Source organism: Chrysoperla carnea, chromosome 1, assembly GCF_905475395.1.
Source record: "Chrysoperla carnea chromosome 1, inChrCarn1.1, whole genome shotgun sequence".
NCBI classification, from domain to species: Eukaryota; Metazoa; Arthropoda; class Insecta; order Neuroptera; family Chrysopidae; genus Chrysoperla; species Chrysoperla carnea.
This window is the reverse complement of record NC_058337.1, coordinates 66393819-66418287: the sequence shown is the minus strand read 5'-3', so window position 1 is coordinate 66418287 and position 24469 is coordinate 66393819. Positions and strand designations below refer to the sequence as shown.

At 29.1% G+C, this 24469-nt stretch overlaps 1 protein-coding gene and 3 non-coding genes across 7 annotated transcripts; 1 reads left to right on the top strand and 3 right to left on the bottom strand.

Moving 5' to 3' along the window:
- On the top strand, positions 1-19941 carry LOC123305746. 4 transcript variants are annotated; one of them, XM_044887548.1, is made up of 8 exons: positions 1-944; positions 13353-13434; positions 13658-13702; positions 17109-17414; positions 18254-18457; positions 18517-18766; positions 18830-19008; positions 19890-19941. In XM_044887548.1, the coding sequence occupies exons 1-7, from the start codon at positions 55-57 to the stop codon at positions 18982-18984; spliced, it is 1932 nt and encodes a 643-aa protein (XP_044743483.1). In that variant the 5' UTR covers positions 1-54; the 3' UTR covers positions 18985-19008; positions 19890-19941. The 4 variants fall into 4 exon arrangements, with proteins under 4 accessions (XP_044743483.1, XP_044743484.1, XP_044743486.1 ...); XM_044887549.1 differs by lacking the exon at positions 19890-19941 and having other exon boundaries at positions 13661-13702; positions 18830-19020; XM_044887551.1 differs by lacking the exons at positions 13658-13702; positions 19890-19941 and having other exon boundaries at positions 13353-13429; positions 17119-17414; positions 18830-19020.
- Trnas-aga lies at positions 7667-7748 on the bottom strand. Its single transcript has one exon. It is a non-coding gene; the product is annotated as a tRNA-Ser (tRNA).
- Positions 8425-8506, bottom strand: Trnas-aga. The gene has a single exon. It is a non-coding gene; the product is annotated as a tRNA-Ser (tRNA).
- Positions 13194-13275, bottom strand: Trnas-aga. The gene has a single exon. It is a non-coding gene; the product is annotated as a tRNA-Ser (tRNA).
- Positions 19942-24469: the final 4528 nt, after the last annotated feature.

Sequence of the window (24469 nt, the reverse complement as noted above, 5' to 3'; positions counted from 1 at the left end):
TTAAAAAATTGCCAAAATGATTAAAATGAAATAAAAATCGTGAAGTTTCCAAAAATGCCCCCAATATCATCAACATTATCAGAAAGTGGAGGAGATGAAAATACAAATGAAATAGCCACAAAAAATAACAATAGCAACATTGTGCAAGATTCACCAGCAATTCAAGCTGCATTTCAAGTGATTAATGATGATATTGATCCGACGCCTACAACAATCCCAACTACAAATAAAATCAAACCACTTCCAACACAATCTTTAATAAAAAGTGAAAAACCAAACGTAGTCGTGTATCCAACACGGCGTATAATACCACCACAACGGTCTCCAAATGGCGGCAGTAACTTAGAAGAACAACGCCAGAAAAATTTTACTCGCTCAAATGGTTACATTTATACACAAACTAGAAATGTTTTAACGAAAAACTACAGTCAATCATATTCAAATATCAACAAAAATGATTTTACAAAGTCTTTAGATGCAAAATTACGCAAATTACAAGAAAATGATTCGCCAGATCCAAAACAACGTAGTGCAACATCAATTAAAAATGTGACGAATACTAAGCGAAATGACGACATTGAACGTAAACCATTTGTAACAGTTGTGAAAAAAGGAACATTTCTCCGTCCACCTCCGGTGATTGCACAAAAACTATTATTGGAACCAGAACCAGACGATGCAGGTCGAAATGAAAAAGTGCATATTGCAAAAAAATTGTATGCGTATGTTAGTCGACCGAAAGTTTTAAATCGTAGTGCTGATGATACGAATAATAGCCGTAGGGGTGTGGTACCAACTTCAGGCGATAAATTAGGTCATAAAGACAGTGCACATAAAGCAAGATGTGATGCAGCAGTGAAAGGTGCTGCAATGATTGCGGCAAGTGTTGCTGGATTAGCGCGAGTTAAACGTGATACAAATGGTGACTGGAAAATTTCACATACGTAAGTAGTTTTATATCTCATCTTTCCATAGTAAAAAAGCATGAAAACCAAATATCTTTAGATGGTACAAATATTATGAGCTGATTTCTGACTTAGTTTGCATAGTGGTGAAAAGCTTTTACCTTAAATTCTAAATATTTTATAGAGGATGTCAAAAAATACAGAAATACTATTTCATACAAAACTTTGATGGGTTTAAAGGGGAGGCATTTTTTACGGTAACCGTACACATTACCTCGACTTTCTGAGTTAGTTAAAACTTAATTCGGGTTTGTAGAAAATGATGAAACATGAAACATTTTGTTGCGTTACATTTCCCATAATGATAAGAAATACGAAACTTAAAACTACCAAAATTTTAAAGAATCGATGTTCATAAAAATGTTTTCAACAAATGAATATTACCGGTGTATGATACACATGTTTGCTTGAAGTTAATTAATTCACTAACTCAGAGATTAAATGCGTTATAATAAAGGGTTGTGTTTAGAAGCACAAAGGAGAGTTTAGAGTGATCCAAAATTCCAAATGTGACTTTAGCTATAAACAGTGCAAAATTTACTTACTATCTGACTAAATTAAATATTTGAAGGTATCTTTAATTCTTTTAATTGATGGTAAAATTATTGACATTTTATGTGTCTTACATTAATAAGTAATTAATTACGCCTACTCTATTTTTTAAAAGGAAAAATCAATATTTTTATGTGATCGACGGTCGACAACAACCCCATATTAATATAGAACGTCTTTTTACCTACAGTATAAAATATTTGATGTTGCCATACTTTAAGACTTTGTAGATGCTACCGTCAGATTCAATAAATACGAACTAGTTTATTTTTAAAAAGGTTTAAATAATTATTATAGTCTATAATACCCTACATATTGAAACAAAAATTCTTGATGTCTGCCATTTGAAGGATAATAAAAGAAGGATTATATAGTTTCGATTCTTTTATAATCCATTTTACATCCACTTTGACAGTTGCAAATTTGCCGCCATTTTTTGCGTATAATGTTTGCAAATTTTTTATAATATTCATATATATTAAAATACTAAATTACTAAAATAAAAAACTAATCCTAATTTTTTTTCATATTCATAGAAGTATTGAAAAAAGTTTAATTTCTTTTAGGTATGTTTTATATATAAACAAAAAAAAAATATAAATATATAATATATAAAATATATATATATATATATATATATATATATATATATATATATATATATATATATATATATATACATATATATATATATATATATATATATATATATATATATATATATATATATATATATTTACAGCTTGTATATGGATTTCGTATTGAAAATCGTAGAAGCATTTTGAAGAACTTGTGTTCAGTTTTTAGAATGCTGTTTTCATTTGAAAGAGACATAAAAATTTAGAGACTAAGCAACATATATTTCGTGTTTTAAAGATATTTATTTTCTAATATTTTTTGTTTTCATATTACGTACATTCATGCAAAATAAGTCAAAGTTAGGAAAAATTTTACCTCGGCCGAGGTGAGGCTAGTCAATATTTTACCTCGGCCGAGGTCGAGGTGAGGCTAGGGTAGTGAACATTCTACTGAGACCGAGGCTAGGCGAGGGCCATATTTAAAAAAGCGAGGCGAGCCGAGTTGTCCCCGCCTCGCCTTATTCTTCGTGAAACACTAATATATCCTCCAAATGGCAGACAATACAAATCGTAGAAATTACGCTTTCTTTTGAGGTGTATTTACGATTCCATGTTGGGTAGAAAGTGTCACTAAAATCGCATCAGGTTGAAGCTCAAATAATATTCTATTTAAGTAATATGATTTAAATCGCCTGAAATTATTTAAAACCACACATTGAAAAGTTTGATTGGTTCCACGGCTTTTCAGTGAGTTGTTTCTATTTTGTTTCTCATAAAACATAAAAAACTTTGACGCTTTTACGATATTTTTTTAACATTTTCTTACATTTACGTCATACAAATTGCCTAGTTTATGATATTTTTAGAGCATTTTCTTGGATTTATGTCATACAAATTGCCTAGTTGACTATTTGACTAGTCACGTGACAGCCGAACCACTTTAAAGAAATAGTCGAGTCGTGACCCTATTTTCGAATCAGATAAATATGTAGTTTAATCAATGGAGTATTGGCTGCTTCCCTTCTACTTTTTAACATAAAATATTAAAACTAAAAATATAATTTCTTAATAATATTACCAATGTTAACGATGACTTATCTTTGTTGTATGTAATCGAACGATATAAGAAAAACCCAACGAACATGCGAAATGTATTTATAAGCAATTATATATTATTAGCTAATATACATTCTTCTAACTTATTTGATGAGTAAATATTTAATAAATCTTGGTTATTTACGAATGAATAGTTTTTTTTCTTTTTGTTTAAAACCTAAATAAAAAATATAAAAGAAAATATCTTGATTTTTTTATCAGGTTAGATAAAGCTTTTTAAATAAAATTAATAATGTGAATAATTGAGAAATAAAATGTATTAAATTTATAATAAATTTATCAACAAAACTCTAAAAAATTCAAATAATTCCTCAGAAGCCGTAGCCGTAGCCCGACAAAAAAAGTATTCGTAAAAGGTCGTGTAACGTCATAATGTTTATTAATAATTGTGTACAGTGTATACAATTCAATTAACATTATTACATCACAACGATGTTTTACGAACATTTTTTTTATCGGGCGTTTTCGTTTCTCTTTTGAAAAGTTCTTTTAAAACTATCAAAGATGGTAAAGATTTTTACCAAGGATACAAGTCAGATACTTGACTAAAAAAAAGCATTTGTTTAAAATTTAAGAGTTGGTATAAATTTATTGTTTTATCTTTCAAAATGGTTTCGATCGAATCAGATTTCTTTCGTAGCGCATAAACTTTTTATTTGTCTTTAAATGTTTTCTTGATGTGTCGATTGTGAATATAGTTTTAGTCAATACCAGGCGTCTGGCTAGGAAGAAGCGTAGGTTCGAATCCAATCGACTTCAAAGTGTTGAAAAACAATTACAGCGAAAGATTAAAAAACGAAGCGGTAGTGTGCGATATAATTTGTAAAAGAACTATACCGTCAAAATTTGAGTTTGGATAATAGTGTCTCCGAAAGTTTAAATGCAAAGGAGATATTAAAACATAACATATATTTAGAAATATAACCAGAAAAATTAATATATATATTTCCACTAAAATTCGTAGAATATATTTTCCACTAATAAATTTAGTTTGTTCAAATTACAAGAATCAATTTACAAATGAAGTCATAGTTTATGGAATTTACTTAGAATAAGGACAAAAACATTACTGTTTTTATTCTATAATGACAATTCCAGATATAGAAAATATTGAAACTTTTATGTACTTTAAATTTTTTATTTATAAAGAACACAGTATTTGACAAAAGAAAAAATTGTAAACAAACTTATTATATCGCTTCACGAAGTATAATTACGTATCCAGATAAGACAATTCGTCTCCATTATCTATTCATGAACAAATTCTGTTATTTCCGTGTACGATTTCTGATCTGTTATCATAGTACAATAAATGAACATCGAATTTTTTGATTCTTACGAAAAAATTGTTTGCGTGGTGTATTGACTTGCGGTTTTTTGCATTGGCTTCAGAAAATTATCCTAAAAAAAGTCTGTATAGTTTAAAGCGAAACTTTTTGTATGATAAGTTTTATTATTCACGAAATAAGTCTTTTTTTTTTTAAATTATAGTTTAATTATTTGAATACATGTGATTAATTAGAAATTGATTAGCTGGGGTTTATTTATAAAACAGTGGGTTATAAGAAAACATCCTTGCAAATTTTTTTTAGTCTATCCACCGTTTTAAAAACGCCACAAACTCTCTTTTTAATTATTTTAGATTTTTAATTTAAATAGGCTTGCGGCGTTTTCCACAATTACTACTAATTTTTCTACTACAAAAAAGGGGTTTTTTATAAACCCCAATCGACAGAAAATTCTACAAATTGAGACAATAGTTTGCGAAGTTCCGTTTTAAAATTGCACAAAACTTCACGAGTTCCTCTTAATTTATAAGGTTAAATTTATTCAACCTTCAAAGCCAGTTCATAAAACTTTATTTCTCTATGATTAGATATCAATGCATATAGAAATTCCTACAAATTTGCTTACTTTAACTAATAAAATAGAAAAATAAATTGATACCTTATAGACATATCAAGTTACCTTGAAAATTTATTGAAGGTATTATCATGTATCGTTAACGATTTCTTCGTCAAAAATTTCAATAATTTTCCAATAAAATTTGCATAATAACATGAAATTATTGAAAGTAAATAAATTTTTATCATATATATAAAATCTTGTACTATAAAAAACCATTAGCACCAAGCGTCAACTCAATCATTCTTTATCATTCTATCCAAGTACTATGATTTTATTTTTGTTGGGGGTGTTAGGGTTATTTTTATGGTAAAGCAATATAGTGATTTTCTAACGCTTTTTAACTATTCCAACTATAGTTTCATTTAGCCTTGACCGTCGTTCGTGGTTCGACGACAAAACACCCAATGAATCAACATCATTTTTTTAGTGAAGGTCTCTTTACTTTAACGAGCTTAGATTATACAGAGAGTCTATAAAATTACCAAATCGAAATTATTTTTAGCTTAATTATGTTTTTATAGTTAAGAGTACATGTGCGAATTTTTCTGAATGCTTTTTTTTGTAGCCGTCATGGCCTAATTGTTAAGGTGTCTGACTAGCAATCAGATTCCTTCTGGAAGCGTAGGTTTGAATCCTACCGACTGCGTTCAATATTTGGTTTATATTTTATTATTCTGCTTTAAATTTTTTTTAGCAGCAGTAGTGGCCGGTTTTGTGTATTTTCTTATCAACTATAACCAAGTGGCTGGAATATTTGATTAAAAGTCAATTTCACTGAAATATGCTTAAATTTTTTTGAACAAAAATAAAAAGTTGTTCAATTATTATTAAACGTAAATTCAGTTTGTTGGTTTTGGTATCACATTGCTCAAAAATACGTCACAAAATTATTGGCTACAGGGTGTACCATTTCAATCTATATAACCATTATGACTAATAACTCGTTTTGTAATTAACCAATCAAAAACGACTTTAAACCAAAAAATATCTTGCAGATTTTGATGGGGAAAATCATGTTTTGACATCAGATTAAACCTGGTTCTTCGGGTTTCGTTAGTAGCCAATTTAAAGCATCAGATGACATATATTCCAGCATCGCCTCTTCAAAATCCTCATTGAAACCAGAGGTTTTCCTTTTCATCCATGCCTTTAGTGGTTGAAGGTTGAAAAGCTTTAACTCGGAAACTTTAAAAAATTTCCGAAAAGGTACCATCAGACACTAGCTCTTTAGGGTTACAATAGCAAAAATCTGAAAAAAAATGCCGTAATTTTCACGATTTTTTCGATTTTTGACAAAGTTGCGTTCAGCGCTCGAGGTCAAAAACTTGGATTATTCCGCATAAACAAGTCTGCAAAAAATCAGAATTACCGGATTAGACGCAAGCTCTGATGTACAAAGTTAAAGTTGGATTAGCAGCACTAGCTTTCATACTCTTACTTCGCTCCATCACTAGATTAATAAAACTTCTAATAATTCCTAATCCCTTAATATTTTACCAAATCACTGTATCAGTGTTTGTTCAAATTTTTTATAATGCGTCATATATGGTTGTGTTGTATGTTTGTGGATTAGATTAAAATCTTATTTACGTTTTTAATATTTATTATTCTTAAAATTTATATAGAAAACAAAGCTTGAAGGGTGCTATTCTATTGGTCATGGGTAAAGGGGAGGTTGATTTAAATAAAAAACACGTCAAAGTATGTTTAAAAAACATTTTCGATAATCATAAGTTTCTTTACAAAAACAATTATTACTATTTTATTTTACAATGTTTTTTGATAAAAATACTATTCGATGGTCAATCAAATGAGTTAGATAGACGCTTTTAAAACTCGGTCATGGCTTCTATTGATAAATAACTGTTTTTACAGATGATAATTCTATGGTATTCTCATTAAATAGGAAGATAACATTAATAAAGATTTTGATTAGGTTTGGATTTGGTTTTGAATGGGTTGGCTAGGTGCACTCAATTTCCCGTGCGAAACTTGTACATCTGAAGGCAAGAAAGTTATTTGAAACATTTTTCTTCCACTTTTAGATCTATCTAACGTTATTCACCTGATGTGATATGTATTTTATTACTCTATTATTTATACAATTATTGTAACAAACGTAAATTAATTAATTGTTTGCAATTTCTACTTTGCAATATCGCTGAGAAATGCAAAAACTTGAGTGTGATTAGATTAGAACGCCACTTAAATTCCAAAAGGTTAAATTTTTTTATTTTTATGTATTTGTGAAAATATATTTGTTTTATTTATGCTTATTTGAATTAACTAAAAGAGCTTGAAATAAAATTGCAAATATCTCTGTCTATGGTAGAACCTTAGTGATCCAAGTCTCATGATTATATATGTCAGAAATTAACGCAAATATGTACGTTTGAAATAAATGAATTTAGTGGTAAATTTTTTAAAAATAAATAATAATGGATAAACAATTTTCTACTCTGACACTTGGATCGTATGATTTTGCCATCGTTAATGGATCACGCCTCCTATATTCATAGTCAAGCTATTATCAAAAACAAAATAGTTCGCAGTCGGTAGGATTCGAACCTACGCTCCCAGAGGGAATCTGATTTCTAGTCAGACGCCTTAACCACTCGGCCACGACTGCTGTGATATAATTAGCATTTATCTAAATCAGGACCGAACAGTTAAGCAAAAAGTTAAAAAGTCTAAAACTTATTCATATTTTTTATATTCAGTAATACCCTGCGAAAATCTTAGTTCTAATCGCTCTCTTTTAATATTTACTCAAACAAAAAATTTGAATAGCTCTAAATTTTGACCTATAATTTTGCCAGACGTCTGTAAGAGTCCATGAGTCTTACAGCCGATTTCTTGAGTTGCAGCTTATAAGAGATATACAAATATACTATAGATAGTGGTAGCGATTCTAAGAATGCTATAATTTTTTTAGATTTTTGTTTCCTATGGCTTTTAAAGCTACCCTCACGGTTTTTGCTACCTAGCAGCAACTTTGACGGAAAATGAATAAAAACCAGACTTAACCGCTGTTAAATCATGACAGAAAAAAGGTTATTCAACAAAAAAAAGGTTATTATTTCAGGTCAAATCTATTTACTAGTTCGTCGTTGATGGCGCAACTGCTTTTTTAAAGAATATTTGACAATTTTAGTAAATCTAAACCAATATATAAAGTCATCACAGTCAGTATTTTAAATCCTGCATGAAGTCATCAAAATAAATCGATGCCATAATATTATACCATTACTATTTTTGGAAAACACTTGTATTGTTGTAGGCAACAATGAAACAAAAATATTATTCGCAGTCGGTAGGATTCGAACCTACGCTCCCAGAGGGAATCTGATTTCTAGTCAGACGCCTTAACCACTCGGCCACGACTGCAGCTGAACAAATTATAAAAAAGAAAAAACTACACATTTTTTAAGTGGTCGTAAATTACGTTTACATTTTACTCGATTGCGTATAGTTTTTATTACCTTCAACAATTATAATATAACCATACCGTGTCTATAAATAAAACAGAAAAATATTTATTGCACTGAGAAACCAACACGATTTACAAAAGATATAACTGTGACTAAATTGTATTTTTAGTGATAACATTTTTTAAAAACATTTTCTTTTTTGTGAAAAAATATTTTCTTTTTCCTTCCGAAAAAGCTAATCTTTTCTGAGCTTTCACCTTTAATTGTTTACGGTTATTGTGATCCATCGGGGTGCTTGAACTTTCCATATCCATAAAAAGAAAATATAAAAAAAAAAATGAAAAGCAATATTAAATTATGTATATAATTGGTGTATAAAATTCAAGAAATAATATTTTGTTAAATAAATTATCCCAAATCGGTCTAAAAATACGTCATTCAGTTCGATTTGTTATGTTGGTTGAACCGACTTAATTACTATACACAGATTTACCAATTAACTACTTTACCCATGGACATAACACATACCGGATGTCTCAAAAGTAATCAATTAGTGGATAGCGTACCAATTTAACTCTATAGTGAAAAGTTCTTTGGAGTTTTTCGATCTGATCCACCATCAAGTGTTAGAAGAAAATGCCCCATCCACTATGCCCCATAAGTGACCAACGGGAGATACTGAAACAACCGTCATACTTTTATTTTATTCGAATATAATTTCAGAATTATCGAAAGAATTACACGGCATATCAAGCGATACAAGGCGATAAAGAGATATATGCAAAAAATAAAGTTTTTATTAAAAATCGTTTCGCTTGCAATGAACGGGTTTTCCTAATATATTTTACATGGTAAAAGGTCATATATTAAGAGGTTATATGTTACAGGTTATATTTTAGAGGTTATTAAAATGCACTATCGTTCTAAACTCTATCATTTTTGACCATTCATAAAATTTAATCGAAAATGAGTTTCATCGATTTTTCCATTAAATATTAGATTATATCTGCTTGAATACATTAAATTGCGGTTTTTGGAGAAAAAAAACCACTTGGCTAAAATTAACAGTTTAGTGTGATTTGTGGTAAGGATATGTATTAAAAATGAAACTTATCTTTCTATTATTTCGTAGAAAGGTTCTTTAACGTCAAATTATTAAAAATATAAATGTCATGACATAATCTCTTAAATTAAAAAAAAGACATATTGATATATTATAGTTTTATTTCAAATAAAAAATCTATAATTCTTATTTTATCAACCAAGATACTCACACTTGAATGAAAATGTGAATAAATGAATACATTGATCCGTTTTATGATGTGTACCTATTTATTAGCGTGGACACTAACTTAAATCATTTTCTAGAGTGACCATACGTAGTACATTTAAATACATATTATTTGTGACCTTATTGTCTAAGTAACGGATAAAATTTTTATGAATTTTGAAAATCATTATGTTGTTTTTACTTTAGCGCCTACATTGGGTAACGCCGGCACGGCGATATTATCCCTTTTAAAAACTCGAGTTATGACATATTACTTTTTTTTTTAAACCTAGGGATGCTAAATACGGATTGCCATAAAAACATTGCTTGCTGGTTCATCTTGTTTCCGAGTACTCCTACCATTTTTTCAATGTATCTTAGTCCTGGGGCAAAGAAAAACCAAAATTTGATAGAAAAAGTTCCAACAAGTTTAATAATATATTTTTGAATTATAATGTTGTGAGTTTACAACCAGGTTTTAAACCGATTGTACCGATTTTGGTTTTTAAAATCTCATTTTTTTGTTTCACTATTCATCACAGATTTTCTTTGGAGAATTTAATGAGGAAAATTTGTGTACTAAATTGAGATTTTGCCTGTAAATTGCCAATAATTGTCAACGTATGTAAGTTTAGGATTGCTGTAAGAGATGCGAAGCTTTTATAAATTATAAAATTGATGTGTTATCTCTAATAGAACGTTTATTTATCTAATTTCAATGAATTATCATTTTAATATTTAATTACGAGCTTCGATTTCCAAGTTATTAGAAGTTAGTATTAGTAGGGAAGTACCTATAACGCAAAGACGATTAACATATCAAAAAGTCAATTTTTAATTAAATTTTATCATAAATATCTTTATTAATTTTTTAATATATCTTTTATCCCTTTTATATTAATGACTATTTTTATTCTAAAACAGAAAGTCGAAATGTATTCAATTTCCGAATGACCTCTGTTAACCTTAACAGAAAATAGAAATTATTAGATACTTATACAAACCTATTGAAGTATAGAAACAATTTTTAATATTAATAGATAACAGAGAAAATTATATATAAATTACTTACGAATTCCTATCTTTTGTCTTTGTTTATTAAATAAAATTTTGTTCTGAAAAATGTGTTTAATGTATGTTAAAGAAAACTTGCACCAACAACGGAAGACCATACTCTACACCACCGTAAAACACGCGATTTCCGGTCAGTTACAATAATTTTCTTCTCTAAAAATATATACTTTTTAAGAAGGGATAGAGAAATTTAATCTTCGCTAATTATATTTAAGTTATGACTGTTTTTTCTTTCGGGAAATTATTGGATAATCATTTTAATGTTTTTGTTTTTTGTGTTCGTTTAAAAATATGGTTTATTTTTTCCCCAAACTTTAGTTTTGTTGCAAAAAAATCTCTACATAAAGCACAGAAACTAAAAACTAATTTTATAGAGTAGAAAACTATTCTTAAAGTTAAACAATTAAAGTTTTTAAAACTGTCCCGTCAAGTAATTTTTCTTCGAAAGCAAAAAGCCGTATCTTTCTTTCATATATAGAAGTGTGTTAGAATTTGTATAGATCAGTGAATCAGTCAGTGAATGTGAGTCCAGGATGTCTAGACCCTTAATCTAGGAGTACATTGATTTTACGCAGAAAATACATTTAAAAGCCTTATATCTTCTGAACCGATTGTATTTTCAAAATAAAGCAATTATGTAGTTTATTATACGTAAAGTAAAAGATCAGATCATTAACTTAAATTTCTAACAACTTAACTTTCTTAACTTAATTAACAAGTAAATTAACTTAATTTTCTAACAACTTTATCCATTATAAAATTTTTTAATATTAATTTTGAAAATGCTCAGAATTAATTACATTATTGAACAATAATAATTTTGGATCAGTAAACAAGAGCCCTCGTTATTATACTATTATAATGGATAATAAATTTTGAGGATTTCTTGCTTAATATGTATCAGAAAAATGAAAATTTTTATAAGCAAAGTTGTAAAGCATAAAATAAAACGTATTACAACCATTTAATCATTTTTTCCTGAATAGCATAAAAATTTTTTTACATTATCCAACTGATTGTCGGATAAAAGAATACATAAAATAGCCATACTTAGGGTGTCCTCAATAACAGCTCCGATTTTGAAGATTTTTTTTTTTAAATGTTTCTTTTTATATATTGTATAAACTCAGAAATCTTTCAAAAGGAGTAAATTATCTGGAGGGTTGAAATGAAACGTTTCAATATGTGTACATTACAATCCACTACTGAAACTAGTCATTCCTCTCTACTCACTCTGTATTTAAAGACTACATAATAAACAGTATAATCTTGACTTTGACCCTTCTTTTAGTTTTAAATATGAGAGAAAATTCTGAAAATTCGGCATTGAACATGAATAATTTTCGCATGGAAAATTTTTGCTGTATCCCGAGTAAAAAATGTTTCTCTGAACGTAAAAGTGTAGGTAAAAAAACATTCGTTTTTTTAAAATTTTCATACCTCAAAAAGTGTATGATATTTATTAATTTTTATTTGTAGTGTAAAGCTTACTCAACAATATTTTTGACCTAATTGCATTTTATGTGCTTGATTGTTAATTGTTAAGTGCGTGCGCGAAAAACTAGCCAACAAAAAGATTTTCTGTTCTATACATGCTAGAAAGATTGGATTTTCGTTAATCGATTTTCCGGAGAGTTGGTTTCGAATCGATTGGTGAAAATTCCATCTCTGTAGCATATATAGAACAGAAAATTGTTATTTTTGGATAGTTTTTCGCGTACGCTTTCTTAACAATTAACAATCAAGTACTTAAAATGCAATTAGGTCCAAAAATTTTGGGTTTTTTTGTTGAGTAAGCTTTACACCACAAATAAAAATTTTATACCTATTAAAAATATGACTTTTTAGATAAACTATTTGAGGAATGAAAATCGTAAAAATCGTGTTTTTCAAATTCGAAAACTGGAGGGCTTAGAGAAAAATGTTTAAGAACTTTTTGTGTAAATTTTAACTCCAATTATATATGATAAAATTTTTTCCGTAGCAATTTCATTAATATTGTTTATTTGTTTAAAAAAAATTAGTTTAAACAATATTCCACCGGGTATACGTTTGAGAACATTTTTTAATCGAGACCCTGCAAAAATTTTCCATTTGAAAATTAATCATGCTCAATGACGGATTTTACCGGGTCTATATATCAACGCTTCCATAATAAAAGGGTTAAATAATTCAATTTGTTTTATAAACACATAGATTTTTTAAGTGCAAAAGTAATGCAGGACAATAAACTATATTCAGAAAATTTAATAACCACTAAAGTTTATTTTCGAAATAAAAATTTGAAAAAAATTTATATCGCAGTCGGTAGGATTCGAACCTACGCTCCCAGAGGGAATCTGATTTCTAGTCAGACGCCTTAACCGCTCGGCCACGACTGCTTGTGATTACAACAAGCAAGTTATATATTATATTCATATACAACATCATGTTTTATTTTTATTCAATTTTGTTTCAGAGATGGAAATACAGCTAATATTATGTTCGATAAACGTGTACATCGTGGAAACACATATGCAATACAACCAACACCATGTCCGGTGAGTATAAATATATTAAAATGTACTTTATAAAACGTGTGTAATTTTTATTTTGAGAAATAAATCAAATCACAAAGTATTTTTTTTTTTGAATACACCAAATAACTAGTGTAAAATACATGATTTAGTTTAGGGTCGTAATATTTGAGGTAGTTTGATATTTTTAAGACACTGTTTGAGAGTAAATATTTAATGTAATTTTTTGGTTCGCACTATCAATCAGCAGAAATGGAATCCTTATTGTGGCAATGCAAAATGTTTATCTCAAGTAAGTTTGAATTATTACAAAAAATTTTGTAAATTAGAATCATCCTTTCATTCTAATATTTATTGTTCATATTTCATCATTTTATTAAGGTGTAGTTTTAATTTTCAAAAATAGCTTATGCATGAAGGTTTTTCATTTTGCATGTTACACTATTTTAAAAGTCGTTTATTGGTAATTTTATGATGGACAGAAAAAAAATTTGTATGATATTTTTAGCAAATAGTAATACTCTCAATATTTATACAGAGTGTCCAAAACTATGACATTGGGATTTCATCAAACGGTAGATAACATTAAAATAATAATTATTTCTTAGCACACTTAGAACCAGCAAACGGATATAAGTGTATGGTAGATTTTTTTCTAGTGTAGGTAATTGTGTTATTTAAAAAAAAAAAAGAAAGTATATTTTGGTGAATGCATATTCCCAAAGGTTGGGTCATTGCAAAGCGTTATAATAAATTTACTGACGCTAGAAATTTTTTACTCGAAACAGGATGAGATACTCGCATCTCTCCCGCTAGGTTGCGTAACTTATAACTATAAACCTTAAATCATTAAGAATCTTTAGCGCATAAAATTTCGATTTTTTTTAAAGCAAGTTGTCAAAATATCCGTTTCTTCGAAAATTTCAACAGACTTTATCGAAGAAACTATGCTTTTCAAGCCATAAATGTATCGAGAAATTTTCATCGTTTTCTCTTTAACGTACCATTTGATGCATTCCTGCTGTTAGAACTTGCCGTTAGACCACTCTGTATTTATTGCGTATTTAGCATGATTTATTCAACATAAGTACTTATTAGTGATTGTTTTAGTGATTATATACTTTAATTTTGAAACTTCTTATACAGCTACATTACGCCGAGTGTGAAAGGTGTTTTAAATGAGAATATTATCGAAAATGTTGCTCTGGCGCGCGATACATTCCACATCTCCATTTTTAAATTGATTATCATTCATATTTCTTTCTTTCTTTATTTTAATCTAAGAAGTCGATAATTTAATCACATAAAAAAGATATAGTTTTACAAAAAGTGTCTGTCGTACGTCAAAATAAAAATAAAAAATTCGAAAAAATAAACTTTAATCACTTGTTCGCTGTACTCTCGTTATTTGTTATTCAATTATCTTCTTATTAGAATAATTAAAAAAATAATACTTCATGACCGCATTGTGCCTTTATAAAATCAAAATGATCTTGATCTGAATCTGAAAATGATCTTGATCTTGAAATGCTAGTATAATACTGGTATTAGTTATGTTTAAACATTTACTTTGTATAAGAAAGCAAAGAACGAATATTAATCAATTTTAAGATTGTGACGCAATATAAAAATTGTAGAACCCTGTGAAATCATATATTTAGTATTTTATAGAGTTTTCGAAAACTCTACAATAAAAAATTTAATTAAGGGAACACATTTGAAGTTTGAAATCACGTAGTAATATATCAATTAAAACTACATATCACTAATATCAAATTTGTTTTGTGGTCTAGCCTAGATGCAATAAATTATTTTCATATTTTTGGAGCATCATAATCACTACATTTTTAACTTTCAACAAAAACTCTCTAATACTTATATTAGCAGGTGGAAGTGCAAGTCAGTGCATTAAACATATCTACTTATGACAATATTGAATGTACCTTGCACTTCCACCATAATTGCATCCTAGTTGAGTGTATTTAGTCCGTATGTGTTAAAATGTTTACTAAATTTTAAAAATGAGGAATTATAGCTACGCAATTGTGGTTTAACGTTGCAAATTTTAAAAATTCTTAAACATAATTCTTTAAGAACGACACGATAGTCAATAGTCTACAGAGCGTTCTAAACTACGAAATTCGAAGTTTCTGAATTATTCTTTTTTCAATAATTATTATTGTATAATTATTATTATACATATTAATAATTTACTAGAATTAACTAGGTAATTTACTTAGAATTAACTAGGAAAATAACTATGATATAATATTTTTCTATTAAAATAGTCCTGGCAATGGAATTCTTGAAATGTTTAAAGTGATTTTTTTGTAGTTTCTATTTGTTTAAATCAAAATTATCAAGTAGGTTTTTAGAGCTTTTGGTCTTAGTATGGTGTAGAATGACATTTAAAGTTTTTCAAATATGAATTGGGCTATTGATTATGTAAAATAAACAGGGCAATAAGGAACTGCAGCATTCACGAGTTGTTATTACAAGAATCGTTCAATGGGTTATTAAAGAAGAAAATATTGCTAAGTGCTATTCAATGAGAGGATGGAAATTAAAGATAGGAACGAAAAATGCCCCATTTTGGTTTTTCCAAATATCTCATAAACTAAGCAAAATTTCAAGAAATTGTATATACAATTTTTTGTAGGAAATCAAATTTAACATCGGATTAGTACTTTTTTTATATTTTAAAAAAAAAAAATTGCATACCAAAACATTTGAAACAAACAGGGAACTTTTTTGGTTTTTCGCCTGAATCATTTTTTTTTTTTGGCAGAGACTTTCTATATTTCTTTCAATAGCTTAAATGTGCCAAGTTAAATAGTACTTCTAAATAGTGATTTCTTGTAAATCTTCAAACTTCTATAGTTCATTTGTGGGAAAAATTGACTTTTTTACGTATAAAACCAACACACCTTCTCTCTCTCTCTCTGTATGCATAGACCGGTGGATACCCTCTCCTAAACTTTGCTTTGTGGCTTAGTACTAACGTAATAGGTCAAATTTATTAGCATCTATACGATAAGGTTTTAAGATAATAAAAAACTTAGGACTTCAATATTTTTAGTATACTATAATACTATACCGTGTGTGTATCTACCATCTTGGGATATAAATATGTCTGTAGTATGACTGAATACATAATACATCCGTTTAGTAATGCATCTAAGCGAGAGGTATTATATACATGCATTGAATTATTTGGAAGACACTTGGAGGTGGGAGTTTTTTAGTTACATAGTTAATATTTGTATGCAACAAATCTCCCACTCTCTGCATGAATACAACAGCCTGTCGTATCGTATCTGTTTATCGTATCTGTAGTCTTACAATACATGAATAATACCTCTCGCTTAGATGCATTAGTAAAAGGATGTATTCAGTCATACTACAGACATATGTATATCCCAAGATGGTAGACACACACATGGTATATAACTCAATCATTTGCAGTGATTTACAAAGAAAAACTTACTTAAGTATATCAATTGATATGTATTTCGGAGCACAAGCAAGCTCTTCAAAGCATGTTATATATATAAAAGTCAAATATTTCGTTTCTATTTAATGTTCGTATACACACTATTAAATTAAAAAATATTCGTTAATTCAGACATGCACAAAATAAAATACTATCAAATTTGTCGTGAATGGCACAAATTTTACGGATAATTTAATTTCAACAGGGATTTGGAGATGAAGAAACCTTAGCAGCGCGTGCAGCAGAAGCACGAAGACGACAAATGTGTAGGCAAAAAGCAAAAGATCGAAAAGCTTATGGAGTACGTTTACGTTTAGGCTCTCCACCACCAATCAAAGGACGAAAACATGAACCAGTACAAACTGAATTATATTTGGAAGAAATTATGGATCACCCTCCTGTGTCCGATACAACAACACAAACTGATTTGTTCTTGGAACGCCCTAAATCACCATTTTATTATCCTGCTAAAGTTGGTATTGATGCAGCGACACAAATTTATCCAGGCGATGTAAGCATTTCAAGATTTATAAAAATTTGTTGCTTTTCATTTCACGTTAGAAATTATACTTCATTGAAGTGTAGTATATATTATAAAATTTCAAATTCGTTACAATTCCCAATAAAAAGAAAGCCAAAGAAGAGATTTCTTAGACCTTAGTACCTTCTCCAAATATTAGCCCTAAATATGGGAAGATATGCGTAGGGCAGATGATCAGATCAGTAAAAAAAAAGTGCGCTAGGTGATATAACTCGAACACGTAAGATTAACATATGGTGGGTCAATTACACGCTAAAAAATGTACATTTCAATAATGATGATTTAAGCGTGACGCAAGGAAATGAGGCTTGAAAAGTTGCGTTAGCCGTTTGTCATTTTTCAGAATGTAATTAACCTCCCGTATCTCAATCTAACCCGCTCGATTTAATTCACCTAGAGCAAATTCATTTTTACTAATCTGATCGTATGCGCGTCTCCTCATATTTGGGGATAATATTTGGTGGAGGTACTAAAGAGTGTCCTGGGAACCCCTCACTTGTTAATCTGACGATCTCAAGTTACAACTCAAATCCCCTCTTGGGCTCTCCTATTATAAATGATATAGTATTAAAAAACGTTTTACGTCTTCAGTATCCGAAATCATATCATACTCCGAAAATATATATTATTTATCGCTAGTTTGCCGACCCTTTCGGTTTTTTCTCATGAGAATTACATTGCATCCTTTCATACACTGAAAGCTATAAATAATAACTTCGATTTTGTATAACACGCCTCAAACAAAGTAACTTCAGCATAGCTTTATAAAGCTCTGAATTATATTTTGATTTTAAATATCTTTTTTGTAGCTATTCGACTTTGATATTGAAGTACAACCAATCCTAGAAATATTAGTGGGTAAGACAGTGGAACAAGCCTTAATTGAAGTATTAGAGGAAGAAGAATTAGAAGCATTAAGAGAACAACAACGGCAATTCGAAGAAATTCGAAATGCTGAATGTACAGAAGCTCAACGTCTTGAAGAACGTGAACGAAGATATCGACAAGAGAAGGTACGATTGCAGATTATTAAAATAACGAATGCAAATTTTAATATAATTTTAATTTTTAGGATCGACGTATTGCTGAGCACGAAGCAGGTGCCCAAGCACAAAAAGAAACCGAAGAACGAGTTGCGGCAGCTGTATTAATGCAAGGATATATTGCAGATTTACTTCCAACCGTGTTGGAAGGACTCAAAGACGATGGCTTCATTATTGATAACATGAAGACTAGCGTTGATGAGAACTTCATGCCATGGCTAATGAAAGAAGTTTCTGTGGAAATGGAGAATATGATTAGTAGTCGAGATGTACTTTCTGGTAAATTCAAAAAAATATAAACAAATTATTTTTCTTAAAACTAACAATATTTTTGTTATTAAGATATTGTAAAAGAGATATTGGAAACGAGACATGAATTGTACAAAGCAATCGGTGAGGCTGAGGATGCTGAAGAAGAAGACCCAACATTGTCTACATGGGCTGAGGAAGAAGACGATGAAAATGAAACGTTCGAAGAAGGAGCAACAAAAGAATAATTTTATAAAAAAATATATTTTATGGTAAACATATAATTGTTTCTTTAACATTATCTGTTCCCACAGATTTTGATTGATTTACTATTAATTGATAAGCTGTTTACCTTTTATGATCCCACAAAAGGTAGATACTAGATCCCTCCTGTTATACGAATACAAATACAAATTGAAAAAGGAACAAGTTGAACAGTCTTTCTCACCAATTGTATAAGCTACATAGAAATTAATTCCTATTGGCGTGGTAAAATGTTCTTAAGGTGGGAACAGAAATAAACGTGGTTTATTCTGTCTTCTATTACATTTTTAACTATAAGAACTGTCAATAAACTTTGTGATAAGAATGAGTTTTGTCATTGAACGCGGTGACAATTTTTAAATATAGATTGTATTCGGTGCCTATACTAACTCAAAAAAGGGATGGCTCCTCAGCTATTTTCCCCAATTTTTTCACACAAAATTATATAGAGAACTTAACCAGCACTTTACTAATTAGAGGATGTCAATATGAGGAGTCTCAAGTTTTTAATAGAGTCATTTTTATGAACATTTTTGCTCCTTTCCAACAACACTCTTTGCATCTCTTTTATCCCTAAAGATATATATTTCAAAACTTTAAAAGATCTTTATTAAATACCACAATCAAAGCTAAAAAATAAATAGTATGGTATTCAAAAAGTCTCGTTCAAATAGATTTAACGGCAACCACTGCTTAACCCTAACCAACAATTAACTTTAAAAATTGAGATCCTATAGCTCCATTCCGCTGTGATATTTTCTTTTTCAAAATCAGCCTGTAATATTAATTTTCTGCAGATATCTGTTATGCATTTTTTTCATGTTATACATTCTAAACCTGTGGTATTTTCATTTTCAAAATCAGCATCTAATTCTATTTTCCTTTACAGATAAACTCAACATTGTTTGGCAATAAATATAAATATTAAAATATTTAAAATGGAAAAACTACTTTGGACAAAATAAACAAATTTTCTAAAAAAAAAAAAAAAAGAGCACTTACACACCATTTTGTGAATTTTGTTTTTTATAAAAAGAAATTTTATGACCAATTGTTTTATTTTGATTCTTTTTGAAAGAAAATGTGTATAATATTTTATTCATGATTGTATTTTTAGATGAATTAGCCAATAAAAAATATTTAAAAATGTTTAAAAATGCTGTATTTTAATGGTAAACTGTTGCAGGTTTGTTTATAGTAGGCTCTAGGATGCTTATTCAACAAATATTAATGAATTCATTAGTATAATTTCACTATAGTTAAATGAAGTAAAAATTCAAGGATTTGGGTAGTTCATTTTCTCGTTTCTACCTCGGAAGGAATGGGTGCAGCATAAACGGCAGATGCGAGTGAATTGCATGGATAGCATGACGATAAATTCGTTTTTCAATTTTCTCGTCTTTATCTTAGTTTACCGTTCCCAGACCTCATGCGAATATTTTATGTAGGTCTCACAGTATCTAAGTGTACACTTTTATTGATAGACCACATTTAAAATAATTCTAAAATTCACAAAATTACCATGTCGGCTTAGAATTGGATTCATATCAATCATTATGTATCCCTAATGCCTATCGCTTTCCGATATAAGATGCTTTCATCCGGAATGTCTTGAATCAAAGATTATGATAATTATAGAAGCAATCAATGGTAAATAAAATATGAATAGAAGAAACGGAAACTAATAAGGATGCGAAGCCTGAAATCAGACACATAAGCGAGGAATTTTATCAACTATGTCTACGGGGACTACTTCTTGGAGAAATTTGTCAACTACCTCTACACATTTTTTGATAACGTCCTATAATTCTATGTAGCTCGGTATAGTTACCCGATTTCAATTCCAACAATAGCTGATTCTGCATTTATGTTGCAATTTTATTGCCTCTTAATTTACAACCGTCACCATTAGGTTAGGTTAGGTTATATTGTCTGTCCACGAAGGACACACTTAAGCTAAAGAGCCCATTGTGATACCATATGTGTTTTACCACCTTTCCACTGATAATTTCATTTATCAGCTACTCAATTTTAGAGGCTGAGTGCACCTCCTTCAAGCATATACCATGCACTACCTTAGCCCATCACAACTATCAATTAAATTAATTTTGTTGCGACGGAACTGTCACCGTCGTCACTGTAGAGAGAAAAATTTTGACCTTAAAGTTAAACGTACAGAATAATTGAAATAAGGCGTTCCCAATTACGATAAACGTAAACAATTTTAAACTACGTCTGATTTTTCCATCTTTTAAATATAAAGCACCTGATTTTGAATTCTAAAATTAAATTGATAAAAACATTGAATGAAACCCCCAACTTAAAATTAAAAAAACTTGTAAATCCATTGAAGCACACAAATTTAAATAAAAAAAAATTATTTTGGATTAAAATATTTGTTATTTTAAAAAGTGGCGAACAAAAAAAACTCTATCTTTGTCTCTTGATATTTTACTAACAATAGAATTAAATAAATTTATAACAATAGACTTTGGTTTAAGTTTTTATAGAAACTAGCCATGCTCTACGAATAGTTTGCCCTACGTACATATATATATACATATAGCAGTGCATATAAAATCATTATGGTATGGTTATCTGATTTTGTGTTCATATTTATATATTATTTTATTAATATACAATACGAATTTAATATTAATATAAAAAGGCCTTCGAATATATAGGTTTACATTGTATGTGTAGTAAGTCGACAGTTTATCCTTATTCATAGACGCCGCAATATAAATTTTATTTATATATTTTTGTAAGGAATAATATTGTTTACTAGCTTGATACCTACCCGCTTCGCTGGTAAAAGTAAATGCCACCGAGTTATAGCCTTCACCCTTTTTTTAAATAAAATGTAATTTAAATCAAAAGCGCTAAAGAGTATTGATATTAAGTTCGATGCAAATCACCACCAAAATAGCTTTCTACACCTTTTTTACCCCAGCGATGAGTTTCAATAAAATACGAAACACGTCTTCCATCAATTCTGTTAAAGAATGTTTATGCAAAATTTGAATTAGATTGGACCAAGGAATCACGTTGTCCCATACAAACTTTGTGCCCGTTTTTCACGTAGATTTTCGGAAAATCCTTTCTTATCGGATGCCTACGTCATACAAAGAACACATCCTTTATGATTCAGATCTCTATGATCAGCGGCTTAGACTGTGCGTTGATCCATCAGTCAGTCATTCAGGAAAAAGCATTTTATATGTATAAAAGATTATTAGAGGAACTCGAGTTGGATTTAAAATTTAATGTCATCTAAAATTTCAAATAAAATGCATATAATACTGAGCTATTAACAAAATTTGTTATAGATTTCAAAACAATTTTAGGAATCACATCTACAAGAAACTTTAACCTTAAAAGTTATGAAAATTAATTGATTATTTCGATTTTGTTTTCTTTATCCTTTATTTTAATTAAGATCAAAACCAATTAACGATTTCAAAAAAAAAAAAAAAAAAAAAATTCAATAAATTTCTGAAAGTAAGCATAAGAAATTTTTCAACTCAGGCTAGAATTATTTTTCAAGGCTTGAAGGAATCCTAATTCTTGATATGAATGCCAATGCTATCTAAATTGGAGTCACTATTTTTAGGACAGTAAACCAGTCTGTAATATTTACAGATACTATTCTCGTTTTATTCTGAGAGTTGAAATAATGAGATTTTGACCAAATTCTACCAAAAAAACAGACACTTTGTGTTAGCCCCTGCTAACACAATAAACTAAATCTACAAATTTATGTATTTGTTTAATACTGCGTTTTTATTAACTTGCTTTCTTGTATGTCTATTCGTGTCAAATGTTTTAACTAATTTTAAACTTTCCGCTAAGTTAGATAATTGCATTTAGAAAATAGATAAGAACTGGATGGCAATGCATGGAAAAATGAATCCAATAAACCAGAAAAAAAGTAATTATTAAGGAAAAACAGTTTTCTGTTAAACTAACTTCCCGATGATCTAGACACTTTTGAAACAATTTCAAAATAAATTGAAAATACCATATTGTACGCTACTGAAAACATGTACGGCTGTAATAATTGGTAAAGCGTGCCACATATTAAGTACATGTATACAACATACACATACACATAAATAATTTGAGAGGGTATTAAAAGTATTCCCTCATCCCTAACTAAATTTACGATTATGATGATTTTATGAACTGATTAGTTCCGGAGATCGCAGGTGCAAGTATAAAAACCAAACTACAATAATTTTTGTTCCTTTACGCTTGCTATGATCTATGCAAAATCTATTTATTGTGTGGTACATACATTCGTTTTAATCAACCAGCATCCAAAAGTTGTATAATCCCTTCTCGTTGTCGCCAAAAAGTAATCAATTTTGTCATGTAGGGATCATTGAGAGTTTACCATCGAATTAAATGTAAATTGAAGTAAAATGTTTTCTTTTACTTGATTCGAACGGTTTTTGAAGAAAGATATCTGGGACATTTTATTAAAGACGGAAAAGGTTTACATAATTTATAGACACAACTTTCTGCTGTTTACTGATTTTCTTCATACTAGAACTATAGACTAGTCTACCAAGAGCTAGATAGACAAGTATACCTGTTAGATAATTTTTTTTAAACCTAAGATCAATTAAGTTTTCCAAAACGTCTACTAAAATAATCGAAATTTTGCTAAATTTTTAATCCTTGGACTCAATCACATTTACTCAGTGTATCACAATTAAGATGAGACACCCCGATATTTTTGTGATTTATTGGAAAATCGACACTCAAAATTATTACTATAGTTTATTGAGATATTTGAATACATAACACTATTAAATTTGTCCACTTTTTACATTCCATAGTACATTAGTAATAAAATTAAAAAAAAAACTTTGTAAGACCAAAATAATAAAAAAATTAAAAATGCGAATTTTGTAATGAAAATCGGTATATGGGTATAAAAAGATATACAACGCAACTTTTTCAAATAATTCTTTTTTGATGTCTCAAACCATCTCTGACGCTAAAAAATATTAAGAATCGGGTCTATTTGTCAATTTATAGTAGGCTGATTTTAAAGTTCAGATTTCAGTTAAAAGATGTGACCCATCACCGAAAAATTTTAAATCGATATTCCTATAAATAACGAAAATATGAAGGTGTCATCATCTTAAATGCGACACACTGTGTTTTATTTTATCTCTTTTTATAGTCGCTTCCACCATAATATTTCTATTTCAAGTATTTATCACCAATTGTGTCCAATTAAATTTATAGTTTTGATTCACAAATTTGTTTCAAATATAATCATTTGCGAGGCACCAAAAAGTTTCTAAACCCTAAAGACAAAAATCTCGGATTGAATAAAAATACATTTTTGCTTCACATTTGCATTAACCCAATAAATTCTTTGGTTACCACATTGAAGCCAACTATATGGATTTTCTACTGATCCCTCTCTTCAGCAACAATCTTTACAATACTAGA